Here is a 16,087-nt window from a genome sequence, read left to right as displayed (position 1 = left end):
CATGAGTGTTTTTTGTATTTTTCTGTTCTCCCTTCAGATGGATTAGTTTTAATGAACAAGCTTGAATGGCCAAGTGATCTACTTCTGCTCCTAATTTGTTTCCTCAGCTATTCACACTATTGCCAATCTTGGCCATCTTCTCTCTATAGAACATACAACAGTACAGCACATAAACAAATCCTTCAGCCACAATGTTTGTGCTAAACATATCTCTCCATTCCTTGCCTATGTGTGTCATAAACAGCTTCCACCAACCCCCACCCCCTCCAGCAGCCACACTCTTGTCCTGCACATCTCATTTAAACTTGATGCTCTCACCTTAAATGCACATCCTCTCATATTTGAGATTTCTGCCCTGCCCTGACTGTCCACTTATCTATGCCATTCAATCTTACAAACTTCTATTAGGTCTTTCCTCATCCTGTGTCACTACAGAGAACACAGTCAAAGTTTATCCAACCTCAGTTTTCACTTTTACACGGACATACATTTTCTCTTCCACCTCTTCACATTCTCGGCAATTTAAATATGCCTCATTTTATAATCCTGATTCAAGGTGTTGAACCTGCAAATGTTAACTGTTTCTCTCCACAGATGCTGTCTGATCTACCATGTACTTCCAGTACTTTGCTTTCATAAAGTAAAATACCTGCTTTTGCATTGGCTGCAAGGATCTCTGTGATCCATCCTGTAACATATTGTATCCTTAGTCCTGAAGAATCACAGCAATGTTTCAACTCAGTAAACAGCTTTTCTAGCAGTGTTGGCGTGAAATATCGAGAATGTAGGCACTTTAATAGAGGTTGCCAGAAACGACTGAAGGTTGAAGGAATTCCAGGATTTGACAAGTCCACAAATTCTCCTTCAAAACAAAAGTTCAACATTTTAGAGTTAAAGTAAGGATAATTTTCTTCATAAAGGAAATGACATTTGGCTCATCCGGCCCATGGTGGTCTCTGGCAGAAGAAACCCATCAGAACATGACCCTCTTGTATTTCCTGCAAGTTATAATCTCTCACACATTCAACACTTTAATACACTTGCCACTATTTACACTGGGATAATTTATCACTACAGTTAACATACCACCATATTTTTGCAAGAGAACTGGAGAACCCAGGGAAAACCCATAGAGTGACGGTGCCTAGTTGTATACAAATAGCACCCAAGCACATTCTTATAAACATCAAATTGTACAAATTTAGAAGATTTTCTTCAAAATCATGCAATATGTTCTTTCTAAAGGCATGAACATCAATAACAGATTAAGAAAAACTATTGTAGAATATGTAGCAATATTCACTTCATGACTGCAAATATATAAACATTTTGCTTCTCAGAAAGTCTAACTATTTTACATTCAATGTAACCACAACAATGGCAAATTGAGTAAAAGACATGGAGGGGAGCCTGACTGGCACTACATTACTGTAACGTAAAAAGGACTAATTATTCTAAAAATGAACTCTACTTTCATCGGACGTACAACTGAGTGCAAACAGCTTTATTAATATTGTTTTGTTACCTGGACACTCAATATTTAAGGATTTCAGCTGCTCCTCTGTGGGAATAAGGAATCCATCATCCAAGAGGACATCCACTACCACTTCCCTGTAAATGTCGGAGAAAACCGCATTACAATTCTAGTGACCACTCAACCAAGATGTTCCTGTCTAGAAAGGCAGCACCCAGCTTTAAAACATAGACCAGTAGTGCTAATAAACTAATCCAACTTAAAGAATATAATACCACAAATTAGTAATTGATTTTACAACAGAAATTATGCAAACTTTCCACCATGTCCTGCAACCTTTTCAAACAAGGCAGAATACTAGTCACTTCACTCCATGCACAATATTAATATTCCAACTTTATTCCAAGCAAATATTTTATTTTGTTTGTACACAGATGAAAAGACCAATATCATAATACCTGATTCAAAGATAAACAACATTCCAAAACTAAGGTGAAATTATATACTATTTGCTTTCCAATAGTCAGCAAGAAATAAAAGAGCAGATTATGTAGGAAAATCACAGGAAAGTGTAAAAGGAATAGTACTGTAGTAGCAGATTTTGGCCTTCCCAGTATCAACTGTGGTGTGAAGGCTTAGACGGGGAGGAAGTTTTAAAAAATGGATCCTGGGGAGCACTTTGTGTCACCACGTAGATAGTTTGTATAGGGATGGAGTTAAGAAATGAAGTTGGCAAAGTGAATAACCATAACTTCGAATTTCAAAGTAAATTTATTATCTACGTATGTTACCATATGCTACCTCAAGATTCATTTTCTTGCAGGCATTTACAGGAAATATAAAGAAATATCATAAAATTTACGAAAAAGTATACATAAACAAAGACTGAGAAACAACCGATATGCAAACTGCAAATAAAAAAACACAGACATTGTAAAGAGTCCTTGAGAGAGAGTCTGTAGTGCACAGAATCATTTTGAAGTTGTAGTGAGTGAAGTTATCCACAATGGTTCACCAGTCTGATGGTTGTAGAGTAAAATCTCTTCCTAAACCTGGCAGTGTGAACCTAAGGCTTCTGTACATCCTGCCTCATGGTAGTAGTGAGAAGAGAGCATGACCTTAATGGTGGAAACATCTTGGTAAATATCAAAGTAGTTTTGTAAAGGGCTAAGGAAATTCCAAAAATTAAGTGCCTGAATTGGATGAAGGCCAAATTCAGTATGATTACACAGGATACTAACTAGGTAAATGTCTTTTAGGTGGGAGCTTCTTAAAAGTCAGGACCAATGTATTCCAGAAAGGGTGAAGGCAAGGAAGTGAAATACAGGGAACCCTGGGTGTCAACAGAAAGAGAATTTGATTTACAAACAGGGAAACATATAGCCCGTTAGGGTACTGAACACAGGGTAGGGCCTTTTGGGAGTAGAGACATTGTGGATGGGGAATTTAAAAAAAAGGAAATTAGGAGAGCAAAGAGGGGCCACTATACATCAATCAGATGACATGAAGGAAAATGACATTATATTTATGTCAGGGGTAAGTGGAGATGTCAGGGTAAGTTGTTTTTTTTTAAATTTTTTTTTTTACACAGAGAGTGGTGAGAGTGCGTGGAATGGGCTGCCAGCAGAAACGAAAGGGTCTTTTAAGAGACTCCTGGATGGATACATGGAGCTCAGCAAAATAGAGGGCTAAGGGTAAGCCTAGGTAGTTCTAAGGTAAGAACTAAGGATATGTTCCACGGGGGTGGGGTGGTGTGTGTGTGTAAAAACAAAGGAAAATTATCAAGAGTTGAGAAACACAGCAAGACTTATTAAGCATCAAAGAGACAAGCTGTGCTCAAAATAGCAGGTGAGGTCTGAAATGAGTAATTTTCACCAAGGAGAAAGATACTGCAAATAGAAGTATTAGTTGAGATGATAAATTCTCAGAAATGTTACGATTAAAAAATATTAGATGTCTTAGCAAGTATAAAGGTGGATGAATTCACATGGTCTAATAAGATGTATTAATTAACCACAACAAAATAATTATTAATTTTGCCACTCAGATGGGATATTTTTGTCTTTGATGTTGCTTGATTTAATTTGCTAATCACCAACTTTGAAGTATTTGTGAATTCAATATCATTCAATGCAATTTATTCTGTGCATGCTGCTTAACATATCACTGAGTGAAAACAGTTCTAATAAATTCCAGTATGAAGATGCTGACCTTTCAGATAGTTAGGTAACTTTAGGTCAACTATATCCTGACCACCTATCATAAGACAAGTGACAAAGTTTACGCTTGTTCTGTTCATCTACCCCTAATAATTTTCCAAAATTTCTGATTTTCAATACCTATAACAAAACTAACACTTATGTCACATAATCAAAACAAACATGGAAACTTCTAAATTAAAGTGGAAGTTCTCATCGTTGAAGTTTCACCATACATGAAAGGAATCTACTGACAGGAAGAACTGGATTAAAGACTATCTGATTAAAAGCAGTGTTAAAAAATGCAATACAACGTTTTTAATTATTAAATCCATTGATCTAACTCAAAACATATCGACCATTTTTCCTTTTTTTTTTTAAATCTTTACCTTCACTACGTCCTAAAAAACTGACAAAAATTCTTATAACCAAGTACACAAATGCAAAAGTTCAAGCAATTAGAATTACTTCAAAATATGTTAAATACTTCTGAAAGTCATAAGGTGGATGAATGCAAAACTAATTCTCCACAGCAACTGACCTAGAGCAAGATCATGTGTTTTTGGATAATGTTAACTGAAATTGTAATGTGGATCAATTTTCACTTTTTTAAAAAAAAATTGTGCCTTGTGAACTCTTAACATATATCTAAACAGGTTAAACAAATAAAGATTCTAAATCTTCTTTCTGTAAGCTTCAAGATTTTGTTAATATTCATGGAATTTGTAAATATAAAGTAGAAAACTTGAATTTATGACCAAAGATGTATTCAGACCAAATTATTCTTAATCACCAATATTGCAATTACTTCCTTTACCTGGCAAGTCCCTATCTTAAATGTAATGCACCAGGTGACTAATAAAATGGGATTCCCCAAATAAGAAACAAATTCAATCTAAACTTTCCTTAAGTTCCATAGGTCATAAAGAAAATCCATGTTGCAATAAACAAAAACCATTACATTACACATATTAACCTCTGGCAATTTGAAATTTTTACAAGTTCAAAGGCTTCAAAACAAAACGGAAAAGGAAGTAGTACCATCACACATGCATCAAAGTCAGTGGTTAGCTCTTCTTTCCATTTTATCACATTAAGATACAAAATGAAACAATAAGGGGGAATGCCGTGACTAAGCAAATGTTAAAACAGACATTTCAACTCTACAAAACCAGTAGATTTTTTCCCTCCAACTACAGTCAAGCACGGCGACAGCATTTGATCAGTAATGCTTTGTTAAGAGCTGGTGGTAAAGAGCAAAATATCTGAAATGAACTAAAAGCGTAACATAAGCATTCAGTATTCATATTAGTCCTAATCACAACCAAAAATAGCAATACAGAAACAGACCCTTTGGCCCAACAATTCCATAGCAACCACAGCATCCTCCATGCTAGTCCCAGTTGCCCAAGTTCAGCCCTAACCTTTTCTCCTTTAAGTAACTATCCAAATCTCTCTCAAATGTTGCAATTGTACATACCTTGACCACTTCCTCTGGTAGGTCATTCCAGCTACTCATCACCCTCTATGTAAAGAACTTACCTCTCAAGTATCTTTAAAATATTGCCCCTCTTATCTTGTATCTATGCTCTCTAGTCTCAGACTCGTCAACCCTGGGGGAAAAAACTACACCATCCACCTTGTCCATACCCTTCATGACTTTACGAACTTTTATGGATTTACCTCTCATTCTCTGCTCTAAGGAATAATGATCCAGCATGGCTACCTCACCCTATAACCCACGCCATCTAATAATTTCTTCTGCACCCTCTCCAGCATGACAATATCTTTCCCATAACAGGGTGACCAAAATTGATACATAATGTTCCATAAGTGCAGCCTCACCAGCAACTTATATAACTGCAACATAACAACCCAACTCCTAAACTGGATGCCCTGTATGACGAAAGCCAACATGCTTTTATTTTCACTACTGTCTACTTGCATGGTCCTTTTCAGTGAACTGTGGACTTGAATGACAAGGTCCCTCTCATCACTGACCCTCATTCTCTATATAGGTCCCCCTATCGTTTAATTATCCAAAGTGCATCACAACACACTTATCCAAGTTGAAACCTATTTGCATTGCTTAGCCCATCTTCTTAACTGTTCAAAATCTCTTTACAATTCATTGCAACCCACTTCGCTATCAACTATTATCATCGGCATACTTATTAATCATGCGGAGCACATTTACTCTTTACTTATGCAAGTGATTGTGATGTAACAGAGGTTCCAACACTGGCCCCTGGGTCACCCACCAGTCACAAGGCTCCAGTAAAAGAATCAACCTTCAACCATCATCAAGCCAATTCTAAATCTTTCTCGCTAGCTCCCCCTGAATCCCAAATGATCTAGTCTTCTAGATCAGCCTGCCGTGCGGAAACTTGTCAAAGGTTGTACACAGACAACATTCACCCTCCAACCTTCACCTATTCCCTTGGTTACCTTTTCAAAAAAAGATTCAACAGACATGACCCTCCAATGCACAAAACCATGCTGTCTAATCCTGATCAGACCTTGACTATCCAAATAATGGCCAATCTCATCCCTCACAATTCAGTCTGGTAACTTCACTACAACTGAAGTCAGGCTCACCTGCCTGTAATTCCCTAGTCTGTCCTTACTACATTCCTTGAACAGAAAAACATCAGTCATCTGGAACCTCATCAGTGGCAATCAATATCCTCATTTCTCATCTTCTGCACAACTCAGAACTAATTAATTTATTTAGTGTTACAGTGTGGAACAGGCTCTTCTGGCACAACGAACTGCAGCAATCAGCAATCCACCAATTTAACACCAGCTTAATCACCGGACAATTTACAATGACCTATTAACTTACTAACGTCATTGGTCTGCGGGAGGAAATCTACACGGTCACAGGGAGAACGCACAGACAGCGCTGGAATTCAACTCCAAACTCCAATGTCCCTAATTTTAACAGCATCATGCCACCATGGCACACCAATAGTTAATTAGCTTTCTCCTTTTACCAGGTCTGATTAAGTGTTCTTGAGCTGATATATTAACAATTTTTTTTTACATTCTGTAGCTGAACTGCCCAGTGATTTTCAGATATTGTTCTACTTGAGTTAACTTCCTGTCCATCACTGGACTTAGACTTAATTTTAATTAAGTCTTAAAGTTCCCCAACTGGCAGAGAGATGCAATTTTTTCACCTGCATTTTCCATGGGTTGTTTAGTGAAAGTGGCATATAGTATGTCAGTGCATTCCAGTGATTAATAAAGGATGAAGTCCTTTGTTTGTCCCACTGAACCTAAATCCCATGTCTGAATCTGAATCCACACTTGACACACTTTTCTGTTAATGGCACTCCCTCTAGTGGTCAATCTGTGTCAATGTAATTTTCATCGGGCTGCAAAACAACTGCTCTTACTTTCTCAAAGAGCAACCAGGTTTTACTAAAGTACATGCAATTAAAAATATTTCTGGTACGTCCTTGTAAGACAATACACATGGCTCTTCACAATATCCTTATTTTCAACACAGAATCAAATATTGCTGTGATGATTGTACGTTCTAGTATCAATTATTTGGCGACAATAAAGTATAAAGTAAGTATAAAGTATAAGAAGATGGACTTCAGTTTAAATGTAGAGTGACTACAATATAATGTTTTTTTAATTAACCTTACCACAGTCTTGTTTTTAAAAGTACCTGTTTTCACAAGCATGCTTTTTAACTTGCGATAAAATCCATTCAACTTCAGATGGCAGGGTATTCCAAAGTGTCTTTGATTTGGAAACTAATTTCTGTTCTGTTAAAACCTATGGAATAGAATCACACAATTCAACAGTAAGATTCAAGTTCTCTAACTACCTGTAAACTGTTATTTTGGCTTGGGAAAAGTGATAATTTTCTCTGCTCTGGCAATGAAAATTATCTCATTCACAAACAAGCAATAATTGGTCATCAGATGGCACACAAAATGAGGGTAATACACATCTGCTTTGAAAGTTGAAATGTAGATATTGAAACACCATAATAGGCAGCAGCCTTTCTTCCAACTAAAATAAAACTTACAGAATCTGACACATTTGGAAGACCCAGACTTGTAAATTTTTGGTCTATTGGATGCTACTCACTAATATCAAACAAGTTTCATTTCATATTTTGCACAGTAGAATAATTATCCTGTGAATTTAAACAGAGTGTGAAACATACAAGCACTCTGACCTCAACCCTGGCTCAAGCCACAAACGAAACCCACACACCACCATTGCAATGTGTACCACTGGCTCATTCTTGACTTCCTAGCGAGCTAGATGCCAGATGCCAGACTATGACCTTCTCTAGGAGATCAAATGTTGTATACCAAGCAGTAGGCCACACTTACAAAATAACATTGCAACACTTTACGCAGAATATTTCAGTTTAAGATGGTGCTGGTGATGCATAACAACCACTTGCTGGCAGCAAACAAAACAAAACTACTAACTACTTTATTAATCGCATCTTTTCTAGTAAACAATCACTGCAATCAATAGCCTGTAACTTCCCTTTCAGAGTTGAGCTTTTGAAACGGCTGTACGACTTAGCATTTTTGGAGGTGCGAACTTAAGTCTGGAATGTGCAGGGCAGATGTGGCATGGTGTGTGCAGGCTGAATCGAGGCAACAGGGCCCAGGCCTGAGAGTGGGAATGAGCCAATGTTTGCACATTGCTGGAGCAGACTTGGAGGCGATTCACTGCAGCAGAACCGAGCTAAGGCAGAGTCAAGGCAGCAGGGCCCAGGCCCAAGAGAGATGAAAGACCCAAGGTTTGATCGATTTAAGCACCTGGCTGAACTGAAAAGGTTGGGTACTGGCCGAATCAAGGTGGCAGGACCCACACCCAAGAATGTACTGAAGCTGCAGGGCCCGGGTCCAAAAGCAAGGAATGACCCAAGATTTGGTTGAGTTAAGTGACGGGCCAAATCAAAGTAGCGTGGCCCAGGCTTGAAAGTGTATTTAATCAGCTGTGAGAGTGAGGAACTACCAGAGGTTTGGACGATTTAAATAGTGGATCAGATTGAAAAGGTCAATATATCAGGCCAGGCTGCTCAGCTTGCTGCTCCGCACAGTTTACTCGTCTCTGCAACTGATGGGCTCTTGAATCGGTTGCAATGATGAAAGCCCTCGTGGACTCACTTTCGTGAACATCAGTTTCAAATATTGTTTGCTTACTTTTATTGCTTGCACAATTTACTTTTTTTCTACATAATAGGTGCTTGACTTTTTTTTAAAAAAGTGTTCTATTAGTTTTATTTGTATTGGGGCTGGCTGTTAAGGAGATGAATTTCAAGGTTCTATATAGTATATATGCTTTGATAATAAATATACTTTGAACTTTAAAAGGAAACAAGTCATTGATTATGATTTTTAAAAGTATAATTTCTGAACCCAAGCACAGAAAATAAACTCTGGCATATTTAGTGGGACTTGCAGCAGGGCTTATTATTCAGCTGTGATGCCGTTATTTGAATGAACTCAACATTCACTGCCCAGAATTGAGCAGCTGAAATATTAAATCATTTGCTTGTGCTCTCCTTTATTAGAAGAGAGGAAATGGAATGCCAAAGGATTACAATAATTCTCAAGCTGCAAGAATGGTATCTCAATGCATAATGCATTAATGCTATTTAGATATATTTTAATAATTATCTACAGCCAACAACTTCTTCCGATGCAGGTTTCAACTGAAAAAAAAATTCTGCTTTTTGAATAACTACTTAAACTGGCAATGGATGTGCCAGTGGGGTCGGTGTTAGTAACCTTATCATGTGTTGATTATATGACTGATTTAGTGTGATCAGTAAGTTTTATGGAATGGCACGTGGTAAGGCGGTGCAGATGAAAATGGGGAAGGTTACTGTAGATTATTGGTGTGGAGGAGTGGTGTGGATCTTGATCAGTCAGGGAAGGAGTGGCAAATGGATTTCAAAATGGGCAGGTGTGAGGTGATGCATTTTGGAAAGTCAAACCAGTGTAGGACATGTACTGTGAATGGTAAGACACTAGGGAGTGTAATGGAACAGAGGGACCGAGGAATTGCACAGTTTGTTGAAAACAATATCACAGGTAGACAGGATCATTATAGAGAAAAGACATTTAGCATGCTGAGGTTCATCATAAAACCATAAGACCATGAAGGCACTGGAGCAGAATTAGGCCATTCAGCCCATCGAGTCTGCTCCACTATTCCATTATGGCTGGCTGATCCCAGATCCCACTCAACTGCATACACCTGCCTTCTCACCATATCCTTTGATGCCCTGACCGATCAGGACACAATTAACTTCCGCCTTAAGTATACGAACGGACTTGGCCTCCACCACAGTCTGCGGCAGAGCATTCCAGATTTACTACTCTCTGGCTAGATAAAATTCCTCCTTACCTCTGTTCTAAAGGGTCACCCCTCAATTTTAAGGCTGTGCCCTCTAGTTCTAGATACCCCCACCTTTGGAAACATCCTCTCTTCATCCACCCTATCTAGTCCTTTCAACATTTGATAGGTTTCAGTGAGAGTCCCCCCCACTCCCGCAACATTTTTCTAAATTCCAATGAGTACAGGCCCAAAGCTGACAAATGCTCCTCCTATGTTAATCTCTTCACTTCTGGAATCATCCTCATGAACCTCCTCTGAACTCTCTCCAATGACAGTCTATGTTCCAAGCCTACACTGGTGACCATACTGCCCTTTCCTACGCTACACTGATGACTGCACTGGTGCTGCTTCCTGCACCCGTACTGAAATCGGTGATTTCATCCACTTTGCCTCCAATTTCCACCATGCCCTCAAATTCACCTGGTCTGTTTCCAACACTTTGCTTCCCTTTCTCGATCTCACTGTCTCTATCTCTGGAGACAACTTATCCACCAAAGTCTATCATAAACCAATGGACTCTCACAGCTACCTGGACTATACCTCGTCCCACCCTGCTGCTTGTAAAAACACCATCTCCCTCTTTCAATTCCTCCATCTCATCTGCTCTCAGGATGAGGCTTTTCATTCTGGAACGTTGGAGATACCCTCCTTTTTCAAAGAAAAGAGCTTCCCTTCTTCCGTCATCAACACTGCCCTCAACCACAACCACATCTCTTCCATTTCACGCACATATGCTCTTACCCCATCCTCCCACCGCACTACCAGGGATATTGTCCTCACCTACCACCCGACCAGCCTCCATGGCCAGGACGTAATTCTCTGAAACTTCTGCCACCCCCAACTGGATCCCCACCACCAAACACGCCTTTCACTCCCCCCCCCCACACTTTCTGCAGGGAGCGCTCCCTACACAACTCCCTTGTTCATTCGTCCCTCCCCACTGATCTCCCACCTGGCACTTATCCTTGCAAACGGAACAAGTGCTACATTTACCCCTATATCTCCTCCATCACTGCCGTTCAGGGCCCTAAACAGTCCCTACGGGTGAGGCAACACTTCACCTACGAGTCTGTTGGGGTTATATACTGTGTTTGGTGCTCCCGGTGTGGCCTCTTTTATATCAATCCGATGCTGATTGGGAGCCATTTCAGCCCTGGGAAAGTCTCTGACTATCCACACAATAAATGTCTTTCATTATCTTATACACCTCAATCAGGTCACTTCTCATCCTTTCTCACTCATGGAAGAAAGGCCAAGTTCACTCAACCTATTATTGTAAGGCATGCTCCCCAATCCAGGCACAGTACTCCAAGTGTGATCTGACAAGGGTCTTATACAGCTGTAACATTACCTCTCGGCTCTTGAACTCAGTCCCATGGATGATGAAGGCCATTACACCGTATGCCTCTTGTCCCGGAGACTTATCCAACGATCATTTCCAAAGGCTCTAGCACATCCTCTTTTTTAATATCTATTTGCTCAAGCTTTTCAATCAACTGTAAGTCACCCCTACAACCGTCAAGATCCTTTTCTGTAGTGAATACTGAAGCGAAGTATTCATTAAGTATCTTTGCTATCTCCTTCGTTTCCATACAGACTTTCTCACTGTCACACTCGATTGGTCCTATCCTCTTGCTCTTCACATGCTTGTTGAATGCCTTGGGGTTTTCCTTAATCCTGCTCGCCAAGGCCTTCTCATGGCCCCTTCTGGCTCTCCTAATTTCATTCTTAAGCTCCTTCTTGCTAGCCTTATAATCTTCTAGATCTCTATCATTATCTAGTTTTTTGAATCTTTTGTAAGCTTTTCTTTGCTCCTTGACTAGATTTACACCATGGTTCCTGTATCCTACCATCCTCTTCCTGTCTCATTGGAATGTACCTATGCAGAACGCCACACAAATATCCCCTGAACATTTACCACATTTCTGCCATACATTTCCCTGAGAACATCTGTTCCCAATTTATGCTTCCAAGTTCCTGCCTGATCACTTCATAGTTCCCCTTACTCCAATTAAACACTTTTCTAAGTTGTCTGTTCCGATCCCTCCCCAATTCTATGGTAAAGGAGATAGAATTGTGATCACTATCTCCAAAATGCTCTCCCACTGAGAGATCTGACACCTGACCTGGTTAATTTCTCAATACCAGATCAAGTAAAGCCTCTCCTCTTGTAGGCCTACCTACTTATTGTGTCAGGAAACCTTCCTGAATACACCTAACAAACTCCATCCCATCTAAACTCCTTGTTCTAGGGAGATGCCAATCAATATTTGGGAAATTAAAATCTCCCACCATGACAACCCTGTTATTATTACACCTTTCCAGAATCTGTCTCCTTATCTGCTCCTCGATGTCCCTGTTACTATTGGGTGGTCTATAAAAAACACCCAGTAGAGTTATTGACCCCTTTCTGTTTCTAACTTCCACCCACAGAGACTCAGTAGACAATCCCTCCATGACTTCCTCCTTTTCTGCAGCCGTGACACTATCTCTGATCAGCAGTGCCACGCCCCACCTCTTTTGCCTCCTCCCTGTCCTTTCTGAAACATCTAAAGCCTGACACTCAAAGTAACCATTCCTGCCCCTTGAAAGATCATGACCAATGCATCCATTATCTCTTCAGCAACCTCTCTCAGGACTCTGGCCCAGGTGACTTATCCACCTTGAGACCTTTGAGTTTGCCTAACACTTTTTCCTTTGTAATAGCAATGGCACTCACACTTGCTTCCTGACACTCACGGACCTCTGGCACACTGCTAGTGTCTTTCACAGCGAAGACTGATGCAAAGTACCCATGAAGTTCATCTGCTGTTTCTTTGTCCCCCATTACTACTTCACCAGCATCATTTTCCAGCGGTCCAGTATCAACTCTCACCTCTCTTTTACTCTATATAACTGAAAAAATGTTGGTATCCTGTTTTATATTATTGGCTAGTCTGCCCTCATATTTCATCTCTCTTCTTATAGCTTTCTTAGTTGCCTTTTGTTGGATTTTAAAAGCTTCCCAATCATCCAACATCCCACTCACTTTTGCTACCTTCTATGCCCTTTCCTTGGCTCTTACGCAGTCCTCAACTTCCTTTGTTAGCCATGGTTGCCTAACTCTGCCATTTGAGAACTTCTTCCTCTGTAGGACATATTTATCCTGCGCCTCAGGAACTTCAGCCATCTCTGCTCTGCCATCATCCCTGCCAGTATCCTCCTCCAATCCACTTGGGCAAACTCCTCTCATGCCTCTTTAATTCCCTTTATTCCACTGCAATACAGATACATGTGAGTTATGCTTCTCCCTCTTAAATAGCAGTATGAATTCAATCATATTATGATCACTGCCTCCTACGGGTTCCTTTACATTAAGTTCCCTAATAAGATCTGGATTACACAACACCCAATCTAAGATGGCCTCTCCCCAGAGTAGGCACAAGCTGCTCTAAAAAGCCATCTTGTAGGCACTCAACAAATTCCCTCTTATGATGTGATACCAACCTGATTTTCCCAATACCCTTGCGTACCGAAGTCGCCCATTACAATTGTGTCATTACCCTTATTACATGCCTTTTCCAGCTCCATTTGCAATCTCAATCCCACATCTTGGTTACTATTTGGAGGCATATATATGATTCCCATAATGGATTTTTTCACCCTTTCAATTTCTTAACTCCACCCACAGATTCAACATTCTCTGACTCTATGTCACCTAATTCTATTTCTTACCAACAGTCACACCACCACCTATGCCTTCCTGCCTGTCCTTACGATACAAAGTATATAAGCTCCCAACAATGGCTTTCTTTTGGCCACAACTCAGTGATGCTCACTATGTCATACTGACCAATCACTAACTGTGCCACAAGTTCGTCCACCTTATTCTGAACGCTACGTGCATTTAAACACAGCACCTTCAGTTCTGTACTCTTCGCCCTTTTGAAGTTTGCCTCTGTGGAACAATTTAACTCGTTGCTCTGTCTGCACTTGTACCCAATCACTGGCTTGTCCTTCGTTACATTCATGTTACATCCATCTACAGGGTACTTGTAAACCTCAGTCAGGGAACTGACTGTGACATTATGTGGCAGATGTACAAGTCACTGGTGAGTCATACTTGGAGTACTGGATAAATTTTGCTCACACTGGTATTGAAAAGTAGTGGTTAAACTGGGAAGACTGAAGAAAGGATTTACAAGGATGTTGGCAGAACTAGAGGACCCATGTGATAGGAGAAATGTTGGCCAGGCTAGGTCTGTATTCCTTGGAATACAGGAGAATAAGGGACAACTTTATATATAATGTGTTTAGAATGAGAGGCGTGGATAAGGTGGGTGGTAGCAGTCTTTTCCCCAGGGTAGCAGAGTCATGGGTTTATGGAGGGACGAGAAAGATTTAAGAGAGACCTAAGTGATAACCGTTCCAGGCAGATAGTGGAGAGTACATGGAATGTGCTGCCAGAGCAAATAGTTGAGGCACAATCAATAGTATCATTTAAAAATGATTGCTATGGTTACATGGATAGGTACATATTCACCTGGATTTAGGTACACAGAGGGACAGGCCTAAGTGGGCCAAACACCACAAATTGGGACTAGCTGAGTGGACAACTTGGTAGGCATGGACTGCTTGGGCCAAACACCCTGTGTGTGTGCGCTATATTGCTCTATAACTTGATTTCTACTTCAGTAGAAAATTTAATGAGATGTAACAATTCATCACATCAAATTCAAGAGATTGTCCACTGACTGCATTTAGACAGTATTCTCAAAGTTTCTCCCCATCTTTAAGTAGTCCAGTAGCTACTGTAGAACCTACCAAGTGTTTTTGTAATTCTTTGCATATCAGAATCCAAAATCAGAATACTCTGCCACCACCGAGCTCACGTAACAAAGACAGCGAGCTGTTTACTGTGCAGCATTTTACTACATGGATTTTGAATTATATTTTATTAACTTATTTATAGCATAATATTTTGGTTTATATGCTGTGTGAGATATTTTATGTGGGTGCACGGTGGTCTAGAGGAACATTGTTTTGCTTGGTTGTATTTTGTACAGTCAGATGACAAACTTGAACACAGAAAAAACATTTTACTGAACAAAATATTCAAAACAATTTCAAGGTATAAATTACCGCTCATTTTACATCAAAGAGACACAAGACCAGCTTGCTGTTGCTGGTGCCATAAATTTCCATCACTGGAACTGTCCATTAATTGTATTTATTACATTTAATGAACATGCTAGCCACGTGAAAGACATTTATAATTTCCATTAATTTAAACAAATGGATTTATGAACCTTTGAGACACAAGACAGTAAAATTATTACAAAACCAGACTGAATTACAGGCTAATTGTTACAGTTTGACAATTAAAATTAGAGTTCAAGTTCGTTATAGAAGATAAAATTAAAATAAAAAATTAAAGCTATTAATATTGAACAAATATTTACTAAAAGGCAATAAATGATAGGTGCTGTAAATCTATAATGATAAAACTAGTGAAACCCCTTTTTACCAGGTGTCTCTAGAGATGTGGCCTATTAGCCCTTGCTAACAGCCACCGGACTGTGATGAGATAACCATCTTTCTCAAACTCCGTACGCCTAGAGTCCGTATGACTTGGGTCCCACCAAAACTGGGAAGTTAGGATGTCTCGACCACCCGAACCGCGATCTGTGCGAATATTGTGTAAATATTGCCCCCATGCAATTAGCCGTAGGCAAGAAATTACAGATCACACTGCATAAAATTATAAAGAAAGTATTATTTACAAATGTCAACTTCATCAAACAGTTAGCAGGAAAAAGAAAAGGAAAAAAAAATTTAAAGTCCCATTACAGTTAACCCAGTCCAAATGTGCACATAAGTTGGAGCTCATCTTGAAGTTGTCTTTAACTCGTGCGCTGGACCCACGATCTGCGTGAAAGCACACACCACCTTCCAAATGTCACTCAATATCCACCTTGAACAAACGGACTCCCTCACAGGAGTATTGGTCGTTCCTCCTTGAAGTCATACATCTGCACAAAGCACC

General features: G+C 39.7%; 1 protein-coding gene across 1 annotated transcript in view; it reads right to left on the bottom strand.

Moving 5' to 3' along the window:
* Positions 1-16,087, bottom strand: part of las1l (LAS1 like ribosome biogenesis factor) — a 58,528-nt gene that overhangs the window by 17,789 nt on the left and 24,652 nt on the right. The window contains exons 7-9 of the mRNA XM_072270812.1: positions 7,355-7,464; positions 1,526-1,611; positions 650-862 (exon numbers count right to left, since the gene is read on the bottom strand). Of these exons, the coding sequence (XP_072126913.1) occupies positions 650-862; positions 1,526-1,611; positions 7,355-7,464 (409 nt within the window). The remainder of the gene's footprint in view (positions 1-649; positions 863-1,525; positions 1,612-7,354; positions 7,465-16,087) is intronic.

The sequence above is a fragment of the Mobula birostris genome, chromosome 10 (assembly GCF_030028105.1).
Source record: "Mobula birostris isolate sMobBir1 chromosome 10, sMobBir1.hap1, whole genome shotgun sequence".
NCBI classification, from domain to species: domain Eukaryota; kingdom Metazoa; phylum Chordata; class Chondrichthyes; order Myliobatiformes; family Myliobatidae; genus Mobula; species Mobula birostris.
This window is presented reverse-complemented; position numbering and strand designations above follow the sequence as displayed.